Genomic DNA, 22,745 nt, shown 5'->3' on the forward strand with positions numbered 1-22,745 from the left:
AACTGAATCTGACTAATAACACACAGGAAGTAGGACGATACATAATGCACAGTGTTACACCCCGGCCTAGGCAACCGGGGTGCAACGCGGGAAAATAAAAATAAGGAAAATAAAAATAAGGTAAAAACACACGAGAAAAAACTAATACGGGTCTCCACAAAAATCATCCCAAAACGAAAGTATCGACCACTATTTTCTTTAAAGCAAAATATGATATTTATTTACATCACAACACAAGGCGCCAAACTATTTACAACGGGGGGGAAGAAGATCGCGACTATGACATACTGAAACACAAGGCTTAAATACATAGAAGGAGCAATCAGGGAATGGACCACAGGAGGGAAACACAGCTGGGGCAAATTAGAACTGACGAGACAAGGAAACGTAAACTGAACACACTAAGATAACACAGACTTTCAAAGTAAAGTAGGAAACACATAACAGTCACGCAAAAACAACACATTACCAACGCCAAATCGTCAATCCCGGAGGAGCACCTAGACACTCAAATCCACACACAATTACGGTCACAGTCGTAACACCCCCTTACCCAAGAATTAACATTAACCCCAAAATGTTTAATTCAAGGAGACAGTGCTCTAGACAGGGTGTCAGCCAATACGTTATCCTTCCCTTTCTTGTAACTGATCTCCAAGTTAAAATCTTGCAACAACAAGGACCAGCGCATAAGTCTTTGATTGGAGTTGCACATTTGGGAAAGGAACACCAGTGGGTTGTGATCGGTAAACACCTGCACAGGCAGCACACTTGACCCAGCATAGACCTAACATACCCCCCACCCAAAAAAACAAACATTTAAAACATACAACCCCAACGAAAAATGTTTGTTCCATGTCCAGCCCATACGGCACCGGCCACCGTCCCGCAGGCGACGCTGATGACTGGACGGGTCCTCCAGTGGAAACGGAAAACCGGAGCGGGCCCTCGGACCCACCAGCGAAGACAAACGAAGCTGATGAAGGCCGGAGCGGTCCCTCGGACACTCCAGCGAAGGCGGATGAAGGCTGGAGCGGTCCCTCGGATCCTCCAGCGGACGACGAAGGCTGAGGCGGTCCCTCGGACCCCCCAGCGAAGGCAAATGAAGACTGAAGCGGTCCCACGGACCCCCCAGCGGAGGCAGACGAAACTGACGGAGGCTGGAGCGGTCCCCCTGACCCTCCAGCAGACGACGAAGGCTGAGGCGGTCCCTCGGACCCCCCAGCGAAGGCAAATGAAGACTGAAGCGGTCCCACGGACCCTCCAGCGGAGGCAGATGAAACTGATGGAGGCTGGAGCGGTCCCCCGACCCTCCAGCAGACGACGAAGGCTGGAGTGGGCCCACGGACCCTCCAGCGAAGGCGGATGAAGGCTGGAGCGGTCCCCGGGCCCTCCAGCGAAGACAGACGGAGGCGGAAGCGGTCCCTCCCTCGGACCCTCCAGCAACGGCGAACGGCTGAAGCGGCCCCCGGGCCCTCCAGCGAAGACAAACGAAGCTGATGAAGGCTGGAGCGGTCCCACTGACCCTCCAGCAGACGACGGAGGCTGGAGCGGTCCCACGGACCCTCCAGCGAAGGCGGATGAAGGCTGGAGCGGTCCCACGGACCCTCCAGCGGAGACGGACGGCGGAAGCGAAGGCAGACGAAGCTGATGAAGGCTGGAGCGGTCCCACTGACCCTCCAGCAGACGACGAAGGCTGGAGCGGTCCCTCGGACCCTCCAGCGAAGGCGGATGAAGGCTGGAGCGGTCCCACGGACCCTCCAGCAGACGACAAAGGCTGGGGCGGTCCCACGGACCCTCCAGCGACGGCGGATGAAAACAGACAAAGCTGATGGAGGCTGGAGCGGTCCCACGGACCCTCCAGCAGACGACGAAGACTGGTGCGGTCCCCCGGACCCTCCAGCAAAGGCGGATGAAGGCTGGAGCGGTCCCTCGGACCCTCCAGCGAAGGCGGATGGCTGAAGCGAAGGCAGACGAAGCTGATGAAGGCTGGAGCGGCCCCACCGACCCTCCAGCAGACGACGAAGGCTGGAGCGGTCCCACAGACCCTCCAGCGAAGGCGGATGAAGGCTGGAGCGGTCCCTCGGACCCTCCAGCAGACGACAAAGGCTAGGGCGGTCCCCGGACCCTCCCCTCAGCGAAGGCAGACGAAGCTGATGAAGGCTGGAGCGGTCCCACTGACCCTCCAGCAGACGACGAAGGCTGGAGCGGTCCCACTGACCCTCCAGCGAAGGCGGATGAAGGCTGATGAAACTGATGAAGGCTGGAGCGGTCCCACTGACCCTCCAGCAGACGACGAAGGCTGGAGCGGTCCCTCGGACCCTCCAGCGAAGGCGGATGAAGGCTGGAGTGGTCCCACGGACCCTCCAGCGAAGGCGAATGAAGGCTGGAGCGGTCCCACGGACCCTCCAGCAGACGACAAAGGCTGGGGCGGTCCCCGGACCCCCCAGCGAAGGCAATCCCGGACGAGCCCCCATATGTTACACCCCGGCCTAGGCAACCGGAGTGCAACACGAGAAAAGTAAAAATAAGGCAAATAAAAATAAGGTAAAAACACACGAGAAAAAACTAATACGGGTCTCCACAAAAATCATCCCAAAACGAAAGTATCGACCACTATTTTCTTTAAAGCAAAATATGATATTTATTTACATCACAACACAAGGCGCCAAACTATTTACAACGGGGGGGAAGAAGATCGCGACTATGACATACTGAAACACAAGGCTTAAATACATAGAAGGAGCAATCAGGGAATGGACCACAGGAGGGAAACACAGCTGGGGCAAATTAGAACTGACGAGACAAGGAAACGTAAACTGAACACACTAAGATAACACAGACTTTCAAAGTAAAGTAGGAAACACATAACAGTCACGCAAAAACAACACATTACCAACGCCAAATCGTCAATCCCGGAGGAGCACCTAGACACTCAAATCCACACACAATTACGGTCACAGTCGTAACAACAGTGACAGATGACTAACACAATAAAACTGGAAACGTGAACATATGGAAAATAAGCAGAGAACATGAACAAACTGAAACCAGGAGCCACGTCTTGTTTGCCCCACTTAGTCATGTGTCTGCCTTTGTTTAACTTTTCCCTGTGTCCACTTTGTATGTCTGGGTCTTTGTCTCAGTGTCATGTTTCCTGTGCATTGTGTGCAGGTTTGGTTCTTCTGTCTCGCTTGTCAGATTTAGTTCACCTGTGTTCCCTGGTGTGTATTTTAGTCCTCTGCATTTTGTATTTTTGAGTTCTTGAGTATTAGCAACTAGTGATGGGAATAACGGCATTACTTGTAAATAACTCATGAAAGAATAAAGTTACGTTGAAACCAAGCACACCATTGTTTTTCTTGTGACATTACCAATACGTTTGATGTGTCACATGGCCCTCTTCCTATTGAAAAAACAAAAGTTGTATCCAAGATGGCCGACTTCTAAATGGCCACCGTGGTCACCACCCATCTTGAGGAGTTTGCCCCCTCACATATACTAATGTGCCACAAACAGGACTTTAATATCACCAACCATTCCCATGTTATTACGGTGTATCCATATAAATGCTCCACTCTGTATTCTGATTGTGATTGTTTCAGATTGTGGATCTCATTTTGCGTCTTGAGTATGGAAGGACTTCTGGATCTCTCTTGGTTATTCTCTCCTCTGGTCTCCATCCTCAGACCAGCCAACAAGAGAGGATGAACCAAGAGCTGGATATGGCCCTGTTTTCTCCAATCCTTCCGCTTGGAGCAATCAGCTCCCCTGGATTGAATATGTGCAAAATTTCCCGACCTCTGCCACTGGTCTCTTACCCTTTGAGTCTTCCTTAGGTTATCGGCTGCCATTGTTTCCATCCATTGAAGGTGATTGCACTGTTCCATCTATCCAGCACCATCACCGCAGGTGTCTTCTGCCCGGAAAGCAGCAAGAGCGGCCCTGTTGCACACCAAGGAGCAGAATAAGCGACTTGCCAACCGACACTCAGTGTTGGGGAGTAACGGAATACATGTACCACGTTACGTATTTAAAATACAAAATATGAGTAACTGTATTCCGTTACAGTTACCATTTAAAAAGGTGGTATTTAGAATACAGTTACTTTGTTAAAATAAATGGATTACACTGCGGTATTTTTCTGTTTCATATTGTCGCGGGTCAGGACTGTTTGGGTTTGTTTGACAGCTACGTTCTGTTGTTCCAGGCGGCAGCGTTACGGTTGCCATGGTTACAGGGCGACGCTCTCTCTCTCTCTCTCTGCGACTGTGTGTTTCCTGGGTGAGAGAGCGCCTTTTCGTTGTTGTTGTTGTTGTTGTTGTGCTAAGCTAACAGGCAGAATGCTACAAGCATAGCTCTAAAGAATGTAGCATCATGGGCAGTGTAGTCCGTGCTGCAGGGAGAATGGACTGCATACACGTTATGTGTCTGTGAGCGCGAGGAGGGAGAAAAAGGGGAGTGGAAAGGTACGAGTTGTCATCGAGGAAAAACGGGAGCTGGAAGCATGTAAATATAATAATAACCACTGCAGCCAAGAAGAGTGCCTGACGAGCCCAGTTGTAAGTAAGCTATTAAGACTCGACTGTACACCGTGTTCGTGGTTTCCTCTGAAACAATAAGTTCCATTGGAGCAGCCTTTCAACGCCTCTCTCTGTCTCTGCTAGCAAAGTTGACCCACACAACAAAGTAAAGCTATTTTTCAGCTACGAGCCGACAGGGACCCGCCGTATTAGTCAGAGGTCCCTTTACTACAGTTCGGAGTCGCGGACCTTCAGTAATAGTAATAAATCACAGCAATAGTACATTCACGTTGTTGTAAAAAGCATGATAATATATTAAGTAATCCAAAGTATTCAGAATACGTTACTGTCATTGAGTAACGTAACGGAATACGTTACAGAATACATTTTGGGGCATGTATTTTGTAATCTGTAATGGAATACATTTTAAAAGTAACCTTCCCAACACTGCCGACACTGAAGCCAGGAACCCCAATACCGACTAGGTCAGAAAGTCTGGCTTTAAGTCCCATTAAGCTCTGAATCATAGAAACTTTCTCCCCAAGGATCTTGTAAATGGAAACCTTGGATTTATCTCTGACCTATGATTTTGTAAATTGTTACCTTCTCGTGAGCATTGTATGTAATCTCATTAAATCTGTTCTCCTGAGTCCGCATTTTCAATCTGTCTGGGCTTATAACGGAGCATTGGATATGACAGATCCTGTGCAGAGTTAAAACAAAAAAAGGATTCAGGTCTAAAGCCCACTACAGATAACATGATAAGAAATAAAGAATGCAGAATCATAAAGACAAAGATCAATAATATGAAACAAGAAAGCATTCAAACTATGATCCCTCGCCCCCACTCTATGCCATCTCAACCAGTACAAATGGACTGGTTCTGTTTTTACTCTGAGTGGGAGCACTCTACTCTACTTGCCTCATTCACACTTTTTTCTATGTGCTTTCTGTCTAATATTTACACACATTTTTACTCTGATGCATCCATCAGAGAGCAACATGGTCTCAGTATCGTGCCCAAGGATATTTGCAGACTGGGATTGAACCACCAACCTCCTGGTTAGTAGGTGACCTGCTGAGCTACAGCCACCCCTAACCCCTAGTTTCTATCACCCCCATGTGCTTGTATGCATGCCTGACAACACTGGGCCGTGCTCCTAATGAGATGACAGATGGCAGCCTGGGGGATCTCCTCCTAGGTCTCGACTAGGACATCCCTGACCTTCTGGACAACCTGAGGTGCAACCTTGTGGTGTCAGATTGGGTTTAGATCAGGCAACCAGAAGGGCCAGTGAGTGATATCCCTTCCTTTGTCCTCAGTCTACATAATCCTGCCAGATGAGACCAGACATTGTTGTGCACCAGGAGAAACTCAGAAACCACTACACCAATGTAGGAGTGAGAAGAGCTGACTCTTCAGCTGCTGCCTCTCAGCACTGCTAAGAGTAGGTAAGGCTGGGGCTTTATTTTTATGAGGATACCATGTGACCAAGCATAGACAGATTAGGGTCATAACATGAACTGAAAGTAGAACGGGGGACAGACAATCCGAAGGCAACCAATGTAGTGGTACAACCAAGTATACAGAGCAAGAGAGATGGGAAGACATCTAAGAACCACTCACACGTCCATGCAGCTGAGCTTACTCTGTCTCCTCCAGTTAGCCTCATATATGTTCCCCAGTATTAATAAATGCATAAACATAAGATTTACAAAAATACTGAGAGGAAATGCTGACCTACAGACAAACCATTCATATTTGCTAAACAGGGCTTAAAATGAAAGCTCTGAGTGAGACTAAATGGGGGGTCGTCTCATTCTCAGAGCTGCCCTTCCCCTTCCTTTCATATATCTGAAGTATAATTATTCAGTTCCTCTACATTGTGGACCCAGTTTCAACCTCTACTGTCCTGGATTATCATGTGAAAAGACACATCTCTCAGCAGGCTGAATCTTCAATTGGGAACAGATGTTTCTCCCTCCCTGGGAAATGATTTGCTTCTCAGTGACAGAGGGCGGCAGCCCCTGCTTTATTACTCACACAAAAAGCCTCTTAAATGACAACATTCAAAGGAAATATAGGCCTATATTCATTCTTTCAATTTGGGGCCAAGTGGTATAAAAATAATTAAACAGAGTGAGCGAGCTGCTGGTGGTGCTGTGAAAGTGTCTTCAGCCATTCACAAGCAAAGCTGAATGCATGTGTTGCTTCTCTTGTCTGTTTGACTTTTGACATTTTTACAAAGTGAATTCAGTCCAATAGCACAGCTCAGTGTAGCTCAAGATCTTATGAATCACCACAACATGAACTACGGGACATTTGAAGAACCCTCAGGTATCTGTCGTCACTCTCACTGACTACTTTGAAAATCAAAATAACATTCCTCGCAAGAGTCCGATTACCGACACAGAAGCTCTACAACATCCTTGCCCTAGGTTCTGTGATTTAATAAGAAATTATCAACCAGTCAATATAAAAATGTGTCTATTATTATTATTATTATCATTATTATTATCATTATTATTATTATTATTATTATTATTATCATTAAGAGATACAAAAACAGTGAAATACTGATAGCGAGTCTCATTATTATGGATGAATAAGCGCTGTCATGATAATAGGTTTTCCTCACATAGTTATCATGGCAAACAGAATTCATGAAAGAGGGAAGGCTGCCCAACACTGATCACTCTGACCACTGACCCTCTAGTTTCAAGATATTCAAAGTTATGATTTTCAGTGTCCTGGGTTCTATTAGTTTTACTTCTATTTCCGTAAATATTTAATGTTCCTTTTATTTCTTATTCTGATCATTGTTTATTCTTGATTGTCACATTTCTAATTATCTCGAGTCTTAGTTCTTTGTTGTAGTTTTTGGTTATTCTCTTGCTGTTTTCTTGGCCTTCCCCGGGTGCCCTTCTACACCGGTTTTGTATCATTACTGTTTAAATATGTCCTGATTTACTTTGGCACTCTTTTGTCATTTGTGCTTTGTATTAACTTGTACTTCCCTGCTGTGGTCCCCACCCATTTCTGTTTCCTACATTGTCTCTTTAGCTTTTCTAATGATTATCTCATTGTGTATTCCAATTGTCCATCTTGGTTAGGAAGGTTCCTAAATGATAGAAGTGATCTGGAAGCATCTGCATGATGGCCATAATAAGGTTTGTTCTGATCTTCAAATAAAGAAAGGAGCTTCAATGCTTCCTTTATCACTGGACCATTCTTTACCATTCTTTACAAAATGGGCGGAGAAAACACTGTCCCATAATTCATTGCGTCAGATCATTCAATCATTCATAAAAAAAAACTGATGAAATAAACAAAGTGGCGCAGATCATGTAAATGTTCATTATAACTTCGGATGGGAATTGAGAACCAGTTCCTGTAGAGAACTTCTGGAACTCCTACTAACTACTATACAACAGGCCAGTTCCTTGGAATTGTTAGTCTGCTTTACTATCGATTGTGCTCCAGTTGCACTTGCCCTACAATCAGCTAATTTCACTGTGTGTGTCAGAGGAAGGCAATCGGGGCGTTATCTACAGCATGGATATGGACATCACTTTGAATTTGATTACAGAAGGATGCGGGCATGATGGTAAAGTGGAAACTGCATCCAGGACAGAATAAATGCTTCATGCTGCAAACACAATTTCAGCTCTCTGCAAGCATCTGCACAGCTAGCATGCTAACGCTAAGCTACAGTGACGTTAAAGCTGAATGAATGCTAACCCCAGTCCAGCAGCCAGAACCTGAACTTCAACAGGTAAGAAACGGATGGGCTGCAGGCTTCACTTCTACCTGTCCATTTTTCTAAAGTAGACTCACCTGGTGTTTGCTTTTAAGTCTCTTTGTGCTGGTTTTCATCTTTGCCTCTGTGTCATCCGTTTTATCAGTTAAAGAGAAAGAGCATATGTGTGTCGTCATTAGGATGGGGTTTGTGTTGGTTTGTGGCCTGGAGCCTAGGTGTATACATTATATACTATAATATGGTTATTATACTATATTCTCAGAAATGTTCTGTGTGAAATATGTGATATATTTACTTTTTTTGAGTAACAACCCAACACTGGTCACAACAGAGTGGGGAAAAATCTCCAACAGGCACAAACATTTGATCGCACAGTATGCAATCAGTTTTCATGAATACAGTGTCTTTGATATGATTAGAGATGATGGTGAATCTCAACACTGAGCCACTTAGAACACAATAAGGAAACAAATCAATAAGTAATATTGATAACTGAATCAGAATTGCTAAATTCTTATTATTTCCCGTCCCTAATTACAACTGCCTTCTGGGTTTCATGCCACAACATGATGATATATTTTTATATTTTTAACACCAGCCTGCGAAACAACAGCTGAACTGCTGTAATAAAAACAACTCTTTTTTGAGTTATTCCTGCATGAAGGACATAGATTTGTATAAGCTCTCTAAAGACTATATTACCTGATCAAAGTGTGTGTACATTATTGTCTTTTGCTGTAATGCAGCGTTTATAATGATCATAAATACATTTTTACTTCAGGTGAGCTGGGATAAGTGATGGATGGAGGAAATTTTACTGCCGTCACAGAAGTCCTAAACAGGTAGGCAGAAAGGAGTTCTGCTGGATCACAGCAGGTATATAGGGCTTTGGAGCGTGATGTCACGGGGGGTGGGCGTGGAAAGGATTTTGGCCCGATCCGCCATTTTGGGGGTCTAGCGCAAGTGAAAAGGGAGCGAAGTCACACACAACAGCCATGGTTCGTATTTGCGGCTGCACTGTTCGATCACACGACCGGCAAGAGAATAAGGTTGAAAATGGTTTATCTTTTCATTCTTTCCCAACCTGGAAGCAACATGAGCAGCTCGTGTATTGATGTTACCAAACGAAGGCGTCTAGCCTGGATAGCAGCTGTGAGACGAGCTGACGTGCAGTTCTCTTCCATCTCCAAATATCTGTTGGTGCTCCAGACATTTTCATTCCGGTAAGTTCTAAATATGTTCATATCTTTATAGCCTATTAGTTTTATTTTCTATGCGCTCTGAGCTCATAGCAAATTAGAACAAACATCCTACTGAGTGATTTTGCAGAACTACCTTCTATCTATAGAGATGCTAATTATTTGGCATTATTGCAGCAAACCAGCCGATGAAATGGATGAAACATCGTGACTGGGTTCCAGCGCTACACAAGGGACCTGCTTCAAACATACCACCATGCCAATCAGATTACTTCTTCCATGTGAGGGTGAAGAGGGGACCCTTCTGGATAAGATGGTGAAGGTTTGCTGCGTTTGGTGAACAGTGTGATAATAAAACCAGGGAAAATGAAACCTGCTCCTGTTAAATATTCTTAAGTCTTTTGCTGTATAAATAGCTGTATTTTTTCAAAAGATACAGTAAATAATGTTAGTAGTGGGTGATATCATGTAAACACTCATGATTTTGTGTAAACATTTTGTCATTTGTAAACTATAAATGACATCATCATTGTAACAGATGTGATGTTCTATAAGGTGGTTTCAATAAAAAAAAAAAAAGAGCAAAAATTAGTTTGTTTCTTTATTCAACTTTTGAACAGTGGGACTCAGTCAGTATATATTCAGTAAATGCAAATTATTTACACGGCAGTGCACTACAGGCATAAATGTAGACCCCTAGATAAAACATTATGGGTCATTCCCACAACCCACAGCTTTACTGTGTTCCAGCAAAGTATCCAATAGCAGTGACAACTCCTCCACAGTAGCAGGTGGGATTTTTCTGTTTTGAGGACGGCTCCTTTTACCCGTCACTACAGATGGTCTGTTTAGGTTTTGATCAAGAGCCTTTTTTTGGGCAGCTGAAGAGGAGAAGTCTATCTTATGGCCAACCTCTGGCTGTATCTTGGTCACATTACCCAGCAAAACCCAGTATGCAGGTTCATCTGTAACAGTCCTTGTGCCACGGATCAACACTGTTGCTTCTACATTAAACAGAAGAGCAGCGACATGGCTGCAGGTCTCGGTGACTCCGGCCTTACAGGTGCAGTGGGCGGCTTCAACCTTCCCTGTGATGCTCACGGTGACCCATGGCTGCAATGCTGGTTCATTCAGTCTTTGAGAGTGCAGCACCTGAAACACACACAGACAAAGTTCATTTAAAGACAAGAACTATGAGCCAAGGCCGACATAAATGTGTTTAATCTACTTTATCATAAATGTAACAAAGTGTTTAGAAAGTTAGCACATACATGTAATTTTTCATTTCTTTATGTGTCCATCTATAGAACGCTGCATGTTATAGTGTAAATCTGCCTGCAGAAAATGAACCTAAAGTATGTACCGGTAATGCAAGGATGTCATCACTTTAGAGATAGAGAAAGCATAAAGTGACAATTATGAATCCCTTAATATGATAAGGAGATTCTGCAGGTCATTGATCAATATATAAAATTAAAATAAAATGTATTTTTAGTGACACAAGATACAAACATGGAAGCAAGATATATAATTAGGATTATTTATAATAAATATGAATAAATTAGTGCAATTTCTTTAACCATAAAGAATAACTAAATCCTTCAGGACAGTGTCTCATCAATGCACTGAACTCACTATGTTATCCACCTAACAGCCTCCACATGTTCTCACTGTAATTTCCCCTCATGAATGAATTTATGCTGCACTAATGTGAATGTTTGCAAGGAAATCAAATGCATTTCACTCGCAGTACTCGAGCTGACTTACCTTTGCTTGAATGACAACTTGTACACGCTGATTCCACAGATAAGGTACGAAAATATGTCAGGCTACGTCAGTAGCGGTTGGTCTTCAGGGTTTTTACTCCACGGCCCTATTTCATACGGGTCCACATTTCCAATGCAGGCTATTTTCTGCAAGTACCGCTGCTTCGCCTCTGAATGAAATCGGTCTCTATACAGTTCATTCTCTTTTGAGCTGCTTTTAAGCATCTTTCTTGTAGTCATCGTTCCAACACAGTGTGTTTGGTTTGATTCGTAGACCCCGAAAATGGCGCTGCGCTCCCATAATGCATTGCGGCGTGACGTCAACTCCAAAGCCCTATAGAAGAAAATAAGATAGATTTAATTTCACCTCCTCACTACGTACGACTCTGGATACTGTAGCTCCTGTGAAAACTAAGGCCTCAAATCAGAAGTACCTGACTCCGTGGTATAATTCTGAAACACGTACCCTAAAGCAGATGACTCGTAATCTGGAGAGGAAATGGCGTGTCACAAATCTAGAGGATCATCATTTAGCCTGGAGAAATAGTTTGCTGCTTTATAAGAAAGCCCTCCGCAAAGCCAGAACATCTTACTATTCATCACTGATTGAAGAAAATAAGAACAACCCTAGGTTTCTCTTCAGCACTGTAGCCAGGCTGACAAAAAGTCAGAGCTCTTTTGAGCCAACCATCCCTTTAACGTTAACTAGTAATGACTTCATGAACTTCTTCACAAATAAAATTTTTATCATTAGAGAAAAAATTACCAATAATCATCCCACAGATGTAATATTATCTACAGCTACTCTTAGTACCATTGATATTAAGTTAGACTCTTTTTCTCCAATTGATCTTTCTGAGTTAACTTCAATAATTACTTCCTCCAAACCATCAACGTGTCTTTTAGACCCCATTCCTACAAAACTGCTCAAAGAAGTCCTGCCATTAATTAATTCTTCGATCTTAAATATGATCAACCTATCTCTAATAATCGGCTATGTACCACAGGCCTTCAAGCTGGCTGTAGTTAAACCTTTACTCAAAAAGCCATCTCTAGACCCAGCAGTCTTAGCTAATTATAGGCCAATCTCCAACCTTCCTTTCATATCAAAAATCCTTGAAAGAGTAGTTGTCAAACAGCTAACAGATCATCTGCAGAGGAATGGTTTATTTGAAGAGTTTCAGTCAGGTTTCAGAGCTCAGCACAGCACAGAAACAGCTTTAGTGAAGGTTACAAATGATCTTCTTATGGCCTCTGACAGTGGACTCATCTCTGTGCTTGTCCTGCTAGACCTCAGTGCAGCATTCGATACTGTTGATCATAATATCCTATTAGAGCGATTAGAACATGCTGTAGGTATTACAAGTACTGCGCTGCAGTGGTTTGTATCATATCTATCTAATAGACTCCAATTCGTGCATGTAAATGGAGAGTCCTCTTCACACACTGAGGTTAATTATGGAGTTCCACAGGGTTCAGTGCTAGGACCAATTCTATTTACATTATACATGCTTCCCTTAGGCAGTATCATTAGAAGACATAGCATACATTTTCACTGCTATGCAGATGACACCCAGCTCTATCTGTCCATGAAGCCAGATAACACACACCAATTAGTTAAACTGCAGGAATGTCTTAAAGACATAAAGACCTGGATGGCCGCTAACTTTCTGCTTCTTAATTCAGATAAAACTGAGGTTATTGTACTCGGCCCTGAAAATCTTAGAAATATGGTATCTAATCAGATTCTTACTCTGGATGGCATTACCTTGGCCTCCAGTAACGCGGTGAGGAACCTTGGAGTCATTTTTGACCAGGACATGTCCTTCAACGCACATATTAAACAAATATGTAAGACTGCTTTCTTCCATTTGCGCAACATCTCTAAAATTAGAAATATCCTGTCTCAGAGTGACGCTGAAAAACTAGTTCATGCATTTATTACTTCCAGGCTGGACTACTGTAATTCATTATTATCAGGATGTCCAAAAAACTCACTGAAAAGCCTTCAGCTAATCCAAAATGCTGCAGCAAGAGTCCTGACAGGGACTAGAAAGAGAGAGCATATTTCTCCTGTTTTGGCTTCCCTTCATTGGCTTCCTGTTAAATCCAGAATTGAATTCAAAATCCTGCTCCTCACATACAAGGTCTTAAATAATCAGGCCCCATCTTATCTTAATGACCTTGTAGTACCATATCACCCTATTAGAGCGCTCCGCTCTCGCTCTGCAGGCCTACTTGTTGTTCCTAGAGTATTTAAAAGTAGAATGGGAGGGAGAGCCTTCAGTTTTCAGGCCCCTCTTCTGTGGAACCAGCTTCCAGTTTGGATTCGGGAGACAGACACTATCTCTACTTTTAAGATTAGGCTTAAAACTTTCCTTTTTTCTAAAGCATATAGTTAGGGCTGGACCAGGTGACCCTGAATCCTCCCTTTGTTATGCTGCAATAGATGTAGGCTGCCGGGGGATTCCCATGATGCATTGAGTTTTTCCTTTCCAGTCACCTTTCTCACTCACTATGTATTAATAGACCTCTCTGCATTGAATCATATCTGTTATTAACCTCTGTCTCTCTTCCACAGCATGTCTTTATCCTGTCTTCCTTCTCTCACCCCAACCGGTCGCAGCAGATGGCCGCCCCTCCCTGAGCCTGGTTCTGCCGGAGGTTTCTTCCTGTTAAAAGGGAGTTTTTCCTTCCCACTGTCGCCAAAGTGCTTGCTCATAGGGGGTCATATGATTGTTGGGTTTTTCTCTGTATCTATGAAGCGCCTTGAGGCGACTTTTGTTGTGATTTGGCGCTATATAAATAAAATTGAATTGAATTGAATTGAATTTTATAGGCTACGGGGCGAATTTGTCAGTTATTTTGATGCTGCAGTTGCAGGATGATCAGTTAACAGTGCTCTATATACACTGCTAAAAAAACCAAAGGGAACACTTAAATAACACAATGTAATTTAAGTATATATTCTTAGTGCTTATTTGCTGATTGTAAACTAGGTCACAGGTTGACAGGAAACTGCATGCCTTTGTAGAGCATATGAGGTGCAGACAGAAAGTGAAACTAAGCAGAGTGTTTGATCGAAGCTTAAAGTGTACTTGACGTGTAGAGGAAGTACAGTGGGGCAAAAAAGTATTTAGTCAGCCACCGATTGTGCAAGTTCCCCACCTAAAATGATGACAGAGGTCAGTAATTTGCACCAGAGGTACACTTCAACTGTGAGAGACAGAATGTGAAAAAAAAATCCATGAATCCACATGGTAGGATTTGTAAAGAATTTATTCGTAAATCAGGGTGGAAAATAAGTATTTGGTCACCTCAAACAAGGAAAATCTCTGGCTCTCACAGACCTGTAACGTCTTCTGTAAGAAGCTTTTCTGTCCCCCACTCGTTACCTGTATGAATGGCACCTGTTTGAACTCATCATCTGTATAAAAGACACCTGTCCACAGCCTCAAACAGTCAGACTCCAAACTCCGCCATGGCCAAGACCAAAGAGCTTTCGAAGGACACCAGGAAAAGTATTGTAGACCTGCACCAGACTGGGAAGAGTGAATCTACAATAGGCAAGCAGCTTGGTGTGAAAAAATCAACTGTGGGAGCAATCATCAGAAAATGGAAGACATACAAGACCACTGATAATCTCCCTCCATCTGGGGCTCCACGCAAGATCTCATCCCGTGGGGTCAAAATGATCATGAGAACGATGAGCAAAGATCCCAGAACCACACGGGGGGACCTGGTGAATGACCTGCAGAGAGCTGGGACCAAAGTAACAAAGGTCACCATCAGTAACACACTACAACGGCAGGGAATCAAATCCCGCAGTGCCAGACGTGTTCCGCTGCTGAAGCCAGTGCATGTCCAGGCCCGTCTGAAGTTTGCCAGAGAGCACATGGATGATACAGCAGAGGATTGGGAGAATGTCATGTGGTCAGATGAAACCAAAGTAGAACTTTTTGGTATAAACTCAACTCGTCGTGTTTGGAGGAAGAAGAATACTGAGTTGCATCCCAAGAACACCATACCTACTGTGAAGCATGGGGGTGGAAACATCATGCTACGGGGCTGTTTTTCTGCCAAGGGGACAGGACGACTGATCCGTGTTAAGGACAGAATGAATGGGGCCATGTATCGTGAGATTTTGAGCCAAAACCTCCTTCCATCAGTGAGAACTTTGAAGATGAAACGAGGCTGGGCCTTCCAACATGACAATAATCCAAAACACACCGCCCGGGCAACAAAGGAGTGGCTCCGTAAGAAGCATTTGAAAGTCCTGGAGTGGCCTAGCCAGTCTCCAGACCTCAACCCCATAGAAAATCTGTGGCGGGAGTTGAAAGTCCATGTTGCTCGGCGACAGCCCCAAAACATCACTGCTCTCGAGAAGATCTGCATGGAGGAATGGGCCAAAATACCAGCTACTGTGTGTGCAAACCTGGTAAAGACCTATAGTAAACGTTTGACCTCTGTTATTGCCAACAAAGGTTATGTTACAAAGTATTGAGTTGTATTTTTGTTATTGACCAAATACTTATTTTCCACCCTGATTTACGAATAAATTCTTTACAAATCCTACCATGTGAATTCATGGATTTTTTTTTCACATTCTGTCTCTCACAGTTGAAGTGTACCTCTGGTGCAAATTACTGACCTCTGTCATCATTTTAAGTGGGGGAACTTGCACAATCGGTGGCTGACTAAATACTTTTTTGCCCCACTGTATATAATAATCAGGCTGGCTGCTGCTGCTTCAGACCTGAGCTGTGTGCTCAGTCTCCATTTCCGGAAATGTAAAATAAAGATCATTTTTAGTTAGACCACTTTGAGCCTTGAGTTTTTCTTCGCCGCCAAAAGAATGCAAAGAACTGAATTTAATAAAGTCAATCACACGTCTGTGAAATCCAACTGTTCACTTAGGAAGCAACACTGATTGACAATCAGTTTCACATGCTGTTATGCAAATAGACAACAGGTGGAAATTATAGGCAATCAGCAAGACATCCCCAATAAAGGAGCAGTTCTGTGGTGGTGACCACAGACTGCTTCTCAGTACCTATGCTTTCTGGCTGATGTTTTGGTCACTTTTGAATGTTGGTGGTGATTGCACTCTAGTGTAGCATGAGACGGAGTCTACAACCCACGCAAGTGGCTCAGGGAGTGCAGCTCATCCAGGATGGCACATCAATGCGAACTTTGGCAAGAACGTTTGCTGTGTCTGTCAGTGTAGTGTCCAGAGCATGGAGGCGCTACCAAGAGAGAGGCCAGTACTTGAGGAGATGTGGAGGAGGCCGTAGGAGGGCAACAACCCAGCAGCAGGACCGCTACCTCCTCCTTTGTGCAAGAAGGAACAGGAGGAGCCAGAGCCCTGCAAAATGACCTCCAGCAGGCCACAAATGTGCATGTGTCTGCTCAAACGGTCAGAAACAGACTCCATGAGGGCTCGACATCCACAAGTGGGGGTTGTGCTTACAGCCCAACACCGTGCAGGACATTTGGCAATTGCCAGAGAACACCAAGATTGGCAACTTCACCACTGGCGCCCTGTGCTCTTCACAGATGAAAGCAGGTTCACACTGAGCACATGTGACAGACGTGACAGAGTGTGGAGACGCCGTGTAGAACGTACTGCTGCCTGCAACGTCCTCCAGCATGACCGGTTTGGCAGTGCGTCATTAATGGTGTGGGGTGGCATTTCTTTGGGGGGCTGCACAGCCCTCCATGTGCTCGCCAGAGGTATCCTGACTGCCATTGGGTACCGAGATGAAATCCTCAGACCCCTTGTGAGATGTCTGCTGGTGTGGGTGGCCCTGGGTTTCCCCTAATGCAAGACAATGCTAGACCTCATGTAGCTGGAGTGTGTCAGCAAGACGAAAGCATTGATGCAGCAGGTGTTCAGAAAAAATGTGTCTCAGCTGTTCCGATACTCCTGACATACTCCTGGTTTTCCTTTAAGCAGCAGTTGTCTTTCTCTCCTGGATTGGCTGGAGCTTTCTTTAGGTGCCTTCCCAGCATTGACAAATGTCCAGCTGGTATAACCACATTTACTCAGAGCCTTCCTGATGTGATGTTCTTCTGCTTCCCTGGCCGCTGTGTCAGTGGGGATGGTGTTCGGAGGCCATTTACGTGAAAAGGGAAAGTCAATCTCTGAATCGTGGAGGGGACCTCAGGGTACATCTGTCCCCATCTTACAATCCTGTGATTGCAGCCATTCCCCAACTCAATGTGACTCATAGACATTGATCAGTGGTCGTTGATCATTGTTCATGAGAAATTGCATATTAATGATCAAGGAACTGACCTTGGAACTGGAACTGGCAAATGTTCGACCATTCAGACTGCTTGTGGTGAGGCTAGGGGCACAATGGATGATATTACATTGTTGAGCAAAAATATCATCCATTAAACTTTGTTCTCAACCTGAATGAATTAAAGCTTGAAGAGCTCACTCATCTTGGTCAAAACAGATGGCGGCAGGCAGTAGCATACAGGACAATCAAGATAAGCGGTTACACAAGGTTATATAGCGTTTTTAGTAGATAAACGTGAATAGCTTAAACATGAATTGAGCTGCACTTTGGGGAAGCCCTCAATGGGGACTGCAGCGACTCCCGCTAATTAGAAGCGAAAGAACTGAAAAAGGGGAGGGAGGGAGGGGCACGAGAACGAACAGCTTGTAAAACTGGGGTGTCATATATAAGAAGTGGAAGGGGCATCTTTGGAGGTGTGGTCCCGCTCCTGAAATTCAGATAATTTATCTCCAAATGTTAGAAGGTTTCTTCAAGGAGCTACTTCTAGATTTCAGAGCCTGTACTTTGTTACTTTTACTTGAGGGAACGGATACCTCTTTGCCTTGTTGCAGAAAAAACAGATTTAAATTCTCATTTGTTTAACATTTGTTCAAAATTCAACGTTTGTTGACAAGACAGATTATGTATGGGACATGCAGGTTTATACTGGGAAACCGGCAGACAATGATCCTGAAGCGAACCAAGTGAAGTTCGTGGTTCTGGAGATTGAGTGGAGGTTTCAAGACACTTTGGATGATAATTTCTTCATCTGCTATGCTCTTGGTGAGGAGCTGTCAGAAGCAAGTGTCATTTTGGCATCACTTCCTCCGTACACAAATAAAACATGCCCAGTCACTTTTGACAGGTGTTACTTTATCCGACTGTATGAAAATTTTAAATGGTTAAAAAAAACAAATGTTCTTGGTAACGTTGAGCCAAGTATTCATATTGTGATAAATAATATACTATGTTTAACCAGATTATTTGTTATAGTCAAATATGAAGATGATGTTTTTAGAACTCGAATTCAAGGTGTATAAGCTTGGATCAATGAGACATACAGCCCACAAATAACAATAAGAAGTTCAGAAACTCAAGTTGATAAATAGATCTAACACAACAAGTGCTGATAATATATCAATTATTACAATTTTTATGATGACTGGGAACACAAAATCCTACTAAACATTGGATGTCGGATAGACGTGCAGATCATCTATTTTGAATGATGGCTATTTTGAGTCAGTGACCAATTCTGGACATCTATCTGGACGTCCAATGATGACCCAACTTGGACATCAATATGACATCCAACATTCGAATTACTGGACTGGGTAATTTTTTTGGAGTGGAGGTCATGGCAGACCAATCCCCAGCTACCAAGACTGGCAACTGGGGCATTGAATGTCACCTCTCTGGTGGGGAAGGAGCCTGAGTTAATGTGTGAGGTTGAGAGGTACCGGCTAGATATAGTCGGGATCACCTCAACGCATGGCTTGGGCTCTGGAACCAGTCTCCTGGAGAGGGGACAGTCTCAGTCTGGAGTTGCCCCTGGTTAGAGGCGACGGGCTGGGGTGGGTATTCTAATATCCTCTCGGCTTGCTGCTGGGGATGTTGGGGTTTCTCCCAGTGGACGAGTGGGTTTGTTCCCTTCGCCTTCGGATCAGGGAACGGGTCCTGACTGTTGAGTGTTCTTATGTGCTGAGTGGCTGTGCTGGGAACGCCTAGCAGATGCCTTTGTCCGCGAGATCTTCAACTCACACCTTCGGCAGAGCTTCAACAGCATTCCGAGGGAGACTGGGGGCACTGAGTCCAAATAGACCATGTTCAGCACCTCCATTGCAGAAGCTGCTGCACTGAGCTGCAGTTGCAAGGTACCGTATTTTCACGACCATAAGGCGCACTTAAAAGTCTTAGATTTTCTTCAAAAAGTACGGCGCGCCCTATAGCGCAGTGCGCCCTGTGTGTTGTAAGGAGGACGTAGTAGAGAACACCATGAGAACGCTAAAGGGTGAAGTGTGGGGGCAACCCTGAAAATGGCAAAGAGACACGCTTATGAAGCACAGTTTAAACTGAAGGCCATCAGCTACGCGGAGGAACATGGAAATCGAGCAGCGGCGAGAGAATTTAAGATTAACGAATCGATGGTTCGCAAATGGAGGAAGCTAGAAAACAAGCTCCGGCAGGTCAAGAAAACGCAGCTGAGTTTCCGCGGACATAAGGCGAGGTGGCCCGAGTTGGAGGAAAGACTCGAGCAGTTTCACTTTCACTTTTTATGAAACTGTGCCATTTTTCCATCCGGACCAGGACTACGGTAGCGCAGCAACTTCCAGCGGATTATAAGGAAAAGCTGGCCATCTTCCGCTCCTACTGCAGCAAACACATCGGCGACAAAAACATCCAGCCCAGCCACATCACAAACATGGACGAGGTCCCGCTCACTTTTGACATCCCGGTGAGTCACACTGTGGAGAAGAAGGGGACCAGCACGGTAGCGATACGCACAACGGGGTTTGAAAAGTCTTCTTTTACTGTTGTGCTTGGCTGCCATGCTAATGGACAGAAACTGCCGCCTATGGTGATTTTTAAGCGAAAGACTTTGCCTAAAGAGAAGTTTCCAGCAGAAATCATCATTAAGGCAAATGAAAAGGGCTGGATGGATGAGGAAATGATGAAAGACTGGCTGAGGGAGGTGTATGTAAGGAGACCAGGTGGTTTTTTCCACGCAGTTTCACTAAGAGTGGAAGGCAGCGCCGGGCGAGTTACGCCACAATTTGCCAATGGATTGTAGATGCTTGGGCTAACATGTCTGCTGGCACTGTTGTTCGAGCTTTCGCAAAAGCCGGCATCATTTCCAAGGAGCCGCACGGCACGGAAAGTGACTCTGACAGTGAAGAAAGTGAACCTGGCATGTTTGATGGAGATTTAGCGCAGCTGTTCAATTCAGACACAGAGGATGAGGACTTCGATGGGTTTGATTGATGATAAAAATGTGAGTACCAAACTTTGTTTTGCTCCTGCTTTATTTTTAAATACGCACACTTGTATGCTTGTGTGTTGTTGATGATGACGATTACCGGCAATAGAAATGTGAGTAAGGTACCGAATTCAGGTTTGCTCCCGCTTTATTTTTAAATACTCATACGGTACTTGTATGCGCCCTATGATCCAGTGCGCCTTATGTGTGTGTTAAATACAGTAATGGCACACATAACTGAGACTGCGCCTTTTAGTACAGTGCGTCTTATGGTCGTGAAAATACGGTAGTTGGTGCCTGTCAAGGTGGTAATCCCCAAACCAAATAGTGGACATCAGAGGTGAGGGGAGCCACTAAGCTGAAGGAGTCCTACCGGGCATGGTTAGCTTGTGGGACTCCCGAGGCAGCTGATAGGAAGCGACAGGCCAAGCAGAAGGCGGCGTGAGCGGTGGCTGAAGCAAAGACTAGGGTGTGGGAGGAGTTCAGAGAGGCCATGGAAAAAGACTTTCGGACTGCCTCAAAAAGATTCTGGCAAACGGTCAGGCGACTCAGGAGGGGAAAGCGTTTTACCTACACTTTGTATAGTGTGGGTGGAGTGCTACTGACTTCGACTGAGAAAATTGTCAGGCGGTGGAAGGAATACTTTGAGGACCTCCTCAATCCCACTGGCACGTCTTCCGTGGCGGAAGCAGAGTCTGGGGACGAAGGAGATGACCCGCCAATCTCTAGGGGCGAGGTCACTGAGGCAGTTAAACAACTCCTTGGTGGCAGAGCCCCTGGTGTGGACAGTCCTACAACATCCTGAAGGCTCTGGATGTTGTAGGACTGTCTTGGTTGACACGTCTCTACAATGTTGCGTGGAGATCAGGGGCAGTACCCCAGACCGGGAGTGGTGGTCCCCATCTTTAAGAAAGGGGACCGGAGGGTGTGTTCTAACTACAGGGAAATCACACTCCTCAGCCTCCCTGGGAAAGTCTATGCCAGGGTGCTGGAAAGGAGAGTTAGTCGAACCTCGGATACAGGAGGAACAATGCGGTTTTTGTCCTGGTCGTGGAACACTGGACCAGCTCTTTATCCTCTCAAGGATACTTGAGAGTGCATGGGAGTTTGCCCAACCAGTCTACATGTGTTTTGTGGACTTGGAGAAGGCATTCGTCTGTGTCCCTGTGGGAGGTGCTGCGGGAGTATGGGGTGTCTGGCCCATTGCTACGGGCCATTCACTCCTCATACAACCGTTGCAAGAGCTTGGTCCACATAGCCAGCAATAATTCGGACTCGTTCCTGGTGGGTGATGGTCTCCACCAGGGCTGCCCTTTGTCACCGATTCTGTTCATAATTTTTATGGGCAGAATTTCTAGGCGCAGCCAAGTGGCGGAGGGCTTCCACTTGGGTGGTCTCAGGATATCATCTCTGCTTTTTGCAGATGACGTGGTTCTGTTGGCTTCTTCAGGTGATGGCCTCAAGCTCGCCTTGGATGTCCCACCAGGAGGAGGCCCCGGAACAGACAAAGGACATGCTGGAGAGATTATGTCTCTCGGCTGGCCTGGAAACACCTTGGTGTTCCCCCCGACAAGCTGGAGGAGGTAGCTGGGGAGAGGGAGGTCTGGGCTTCTCTGCTTGGGCTGCTGCCCCTACGACCCGGCCCCGGATAAGCGGAAGAAAATGGACGAATGGATTGATGGATGGATGAATGTGTGGATGGATGGAGGGTATTCTCTTTTATTTTGAAAAGGTTTGTAAGAGGAAGTAAATGTGGTTATGAGATTTAAAAAAAACAAAAACTATGTTTTTCAACTCCACCCACATTATTTCTTTATTACTCGTGGATGCTATTTTATTTTTAAATTTGTAATTATTTAAAAAATGTATCTCTCACTTGTTTCATCATTTCTTTGCTTCAATGAAGTCGACTCTTCTGGTCTCAGATTAGCCAGAATCCTCCAAACTTCTTTTCCTAATCTGGTAATATGATGCATGTGCCGCTGCTGTCAAAATTCAAATCAGTCCACCATGAACAAAACACGCTGCTCCAAGCAGCATCTGCTTCAGCAGACAGCAGCAGCATGGCTGACCAAGATTTCTCCTCCATATAAGGCTCATTATTCATTTTCAGAAACTTCCAAAAATGAAACAGTTTTAGAATGATATTGCTTTTGCTGTCCCCATCAATCAGTGCTTATCAAAATAGTTTCTCCGCCTCACACCTCAAATATTGTTTAATCACTGAAACAT

At 44.9% G+C, this 22,745-nt stretch overlaps 1 protein-coding gene and 1 long non-coding RNA gene across 2 annotated transcripts; one reads left to right on the forward strand and one right to left on the reverse strand.

Annotated features, from left to right (window-relative positions):
* Positions 1-304: 304 nt before the first annotated feature.
* LOC147318362 (uncharacterized) lies at positions 305-5,180 on the reverse strand. The gene is made up of 4 exons (XM_086310138.1): positions 5,105-5,180; positions 1,802-2,090; positions 1,677-1,766; positions 305-1,311 (listed from the first exon to the last, which is right to left on the reverse strand). The coding sequence occupies exons 1-4, from the start codon at positions 5,178-5,180 to the stop codon at positions 660-662; spliced, it is 1,107 nt and encodes a 368-aa protein (XP_086166264.1). The 3' UTR covers positions 305-659.
* Positions 5,181-9,196: 4,016 nt separating this feature from the next.
* Positions 9,197-9,917, forward strand: LOC147318363 (uncharacterized). Its single transcript, XR_015131369.1, has 3 exons — positions 9,197-9,282; positions 9,376-9,507; positions 9,661-9,917. It is a non-coding gene; the product is annotated as an uncharacterized LOC147318363 (long non-coding RNA).
* Positions 9,918-22,745: the final 12,828 nt, after the last annotated feature.

Source organism: Aulonocara sp. 'chitande type north' Nkhata Bay, linkage group LG11 (assembly GCF_057382095.1).
Source record: "Aulonocara sp. 'chitande type north' Nkhata Bay isolate Kocher_YH1m ecotype deep benthic linkage group LG11, A_spYH_male_GT1.1, whole genome shotgun sequence".
Classification (NCBI taxonomy): Eukaryota; Metazoa; Chordata; class Actinopteri; order Cichliformes; family Cichlidae; genus Aulonocara; species Aulonocara sp. 'chitande type north' Nkhata Bay.

Bases quoted from the DNA above. Each gene is read 5' to 3' on its own strand.
- LOC147318362 (XM_086310138.1), bottom strand. From the start codon at position 5,180: ATGCGGACTCAGGAGAACAGATTTAATGAGATTACATACAATGCTCAC. The intron at 1,767-1,801 runs GGAGGGTCCGTG...GCCTTTGTCGTC, and splicing joins TGTTTTCATCCGCCGTCGCT to TGCTGGAGGGTCCGTGGGAC. The intron at 1,312-1,676 runs GTCAGTGGGACC...CGTCTGCTGGAG, and splicing joins CCTTCGTCGTCTGCTGGAGG to GGTCGGGGGACCGCTCCAGC.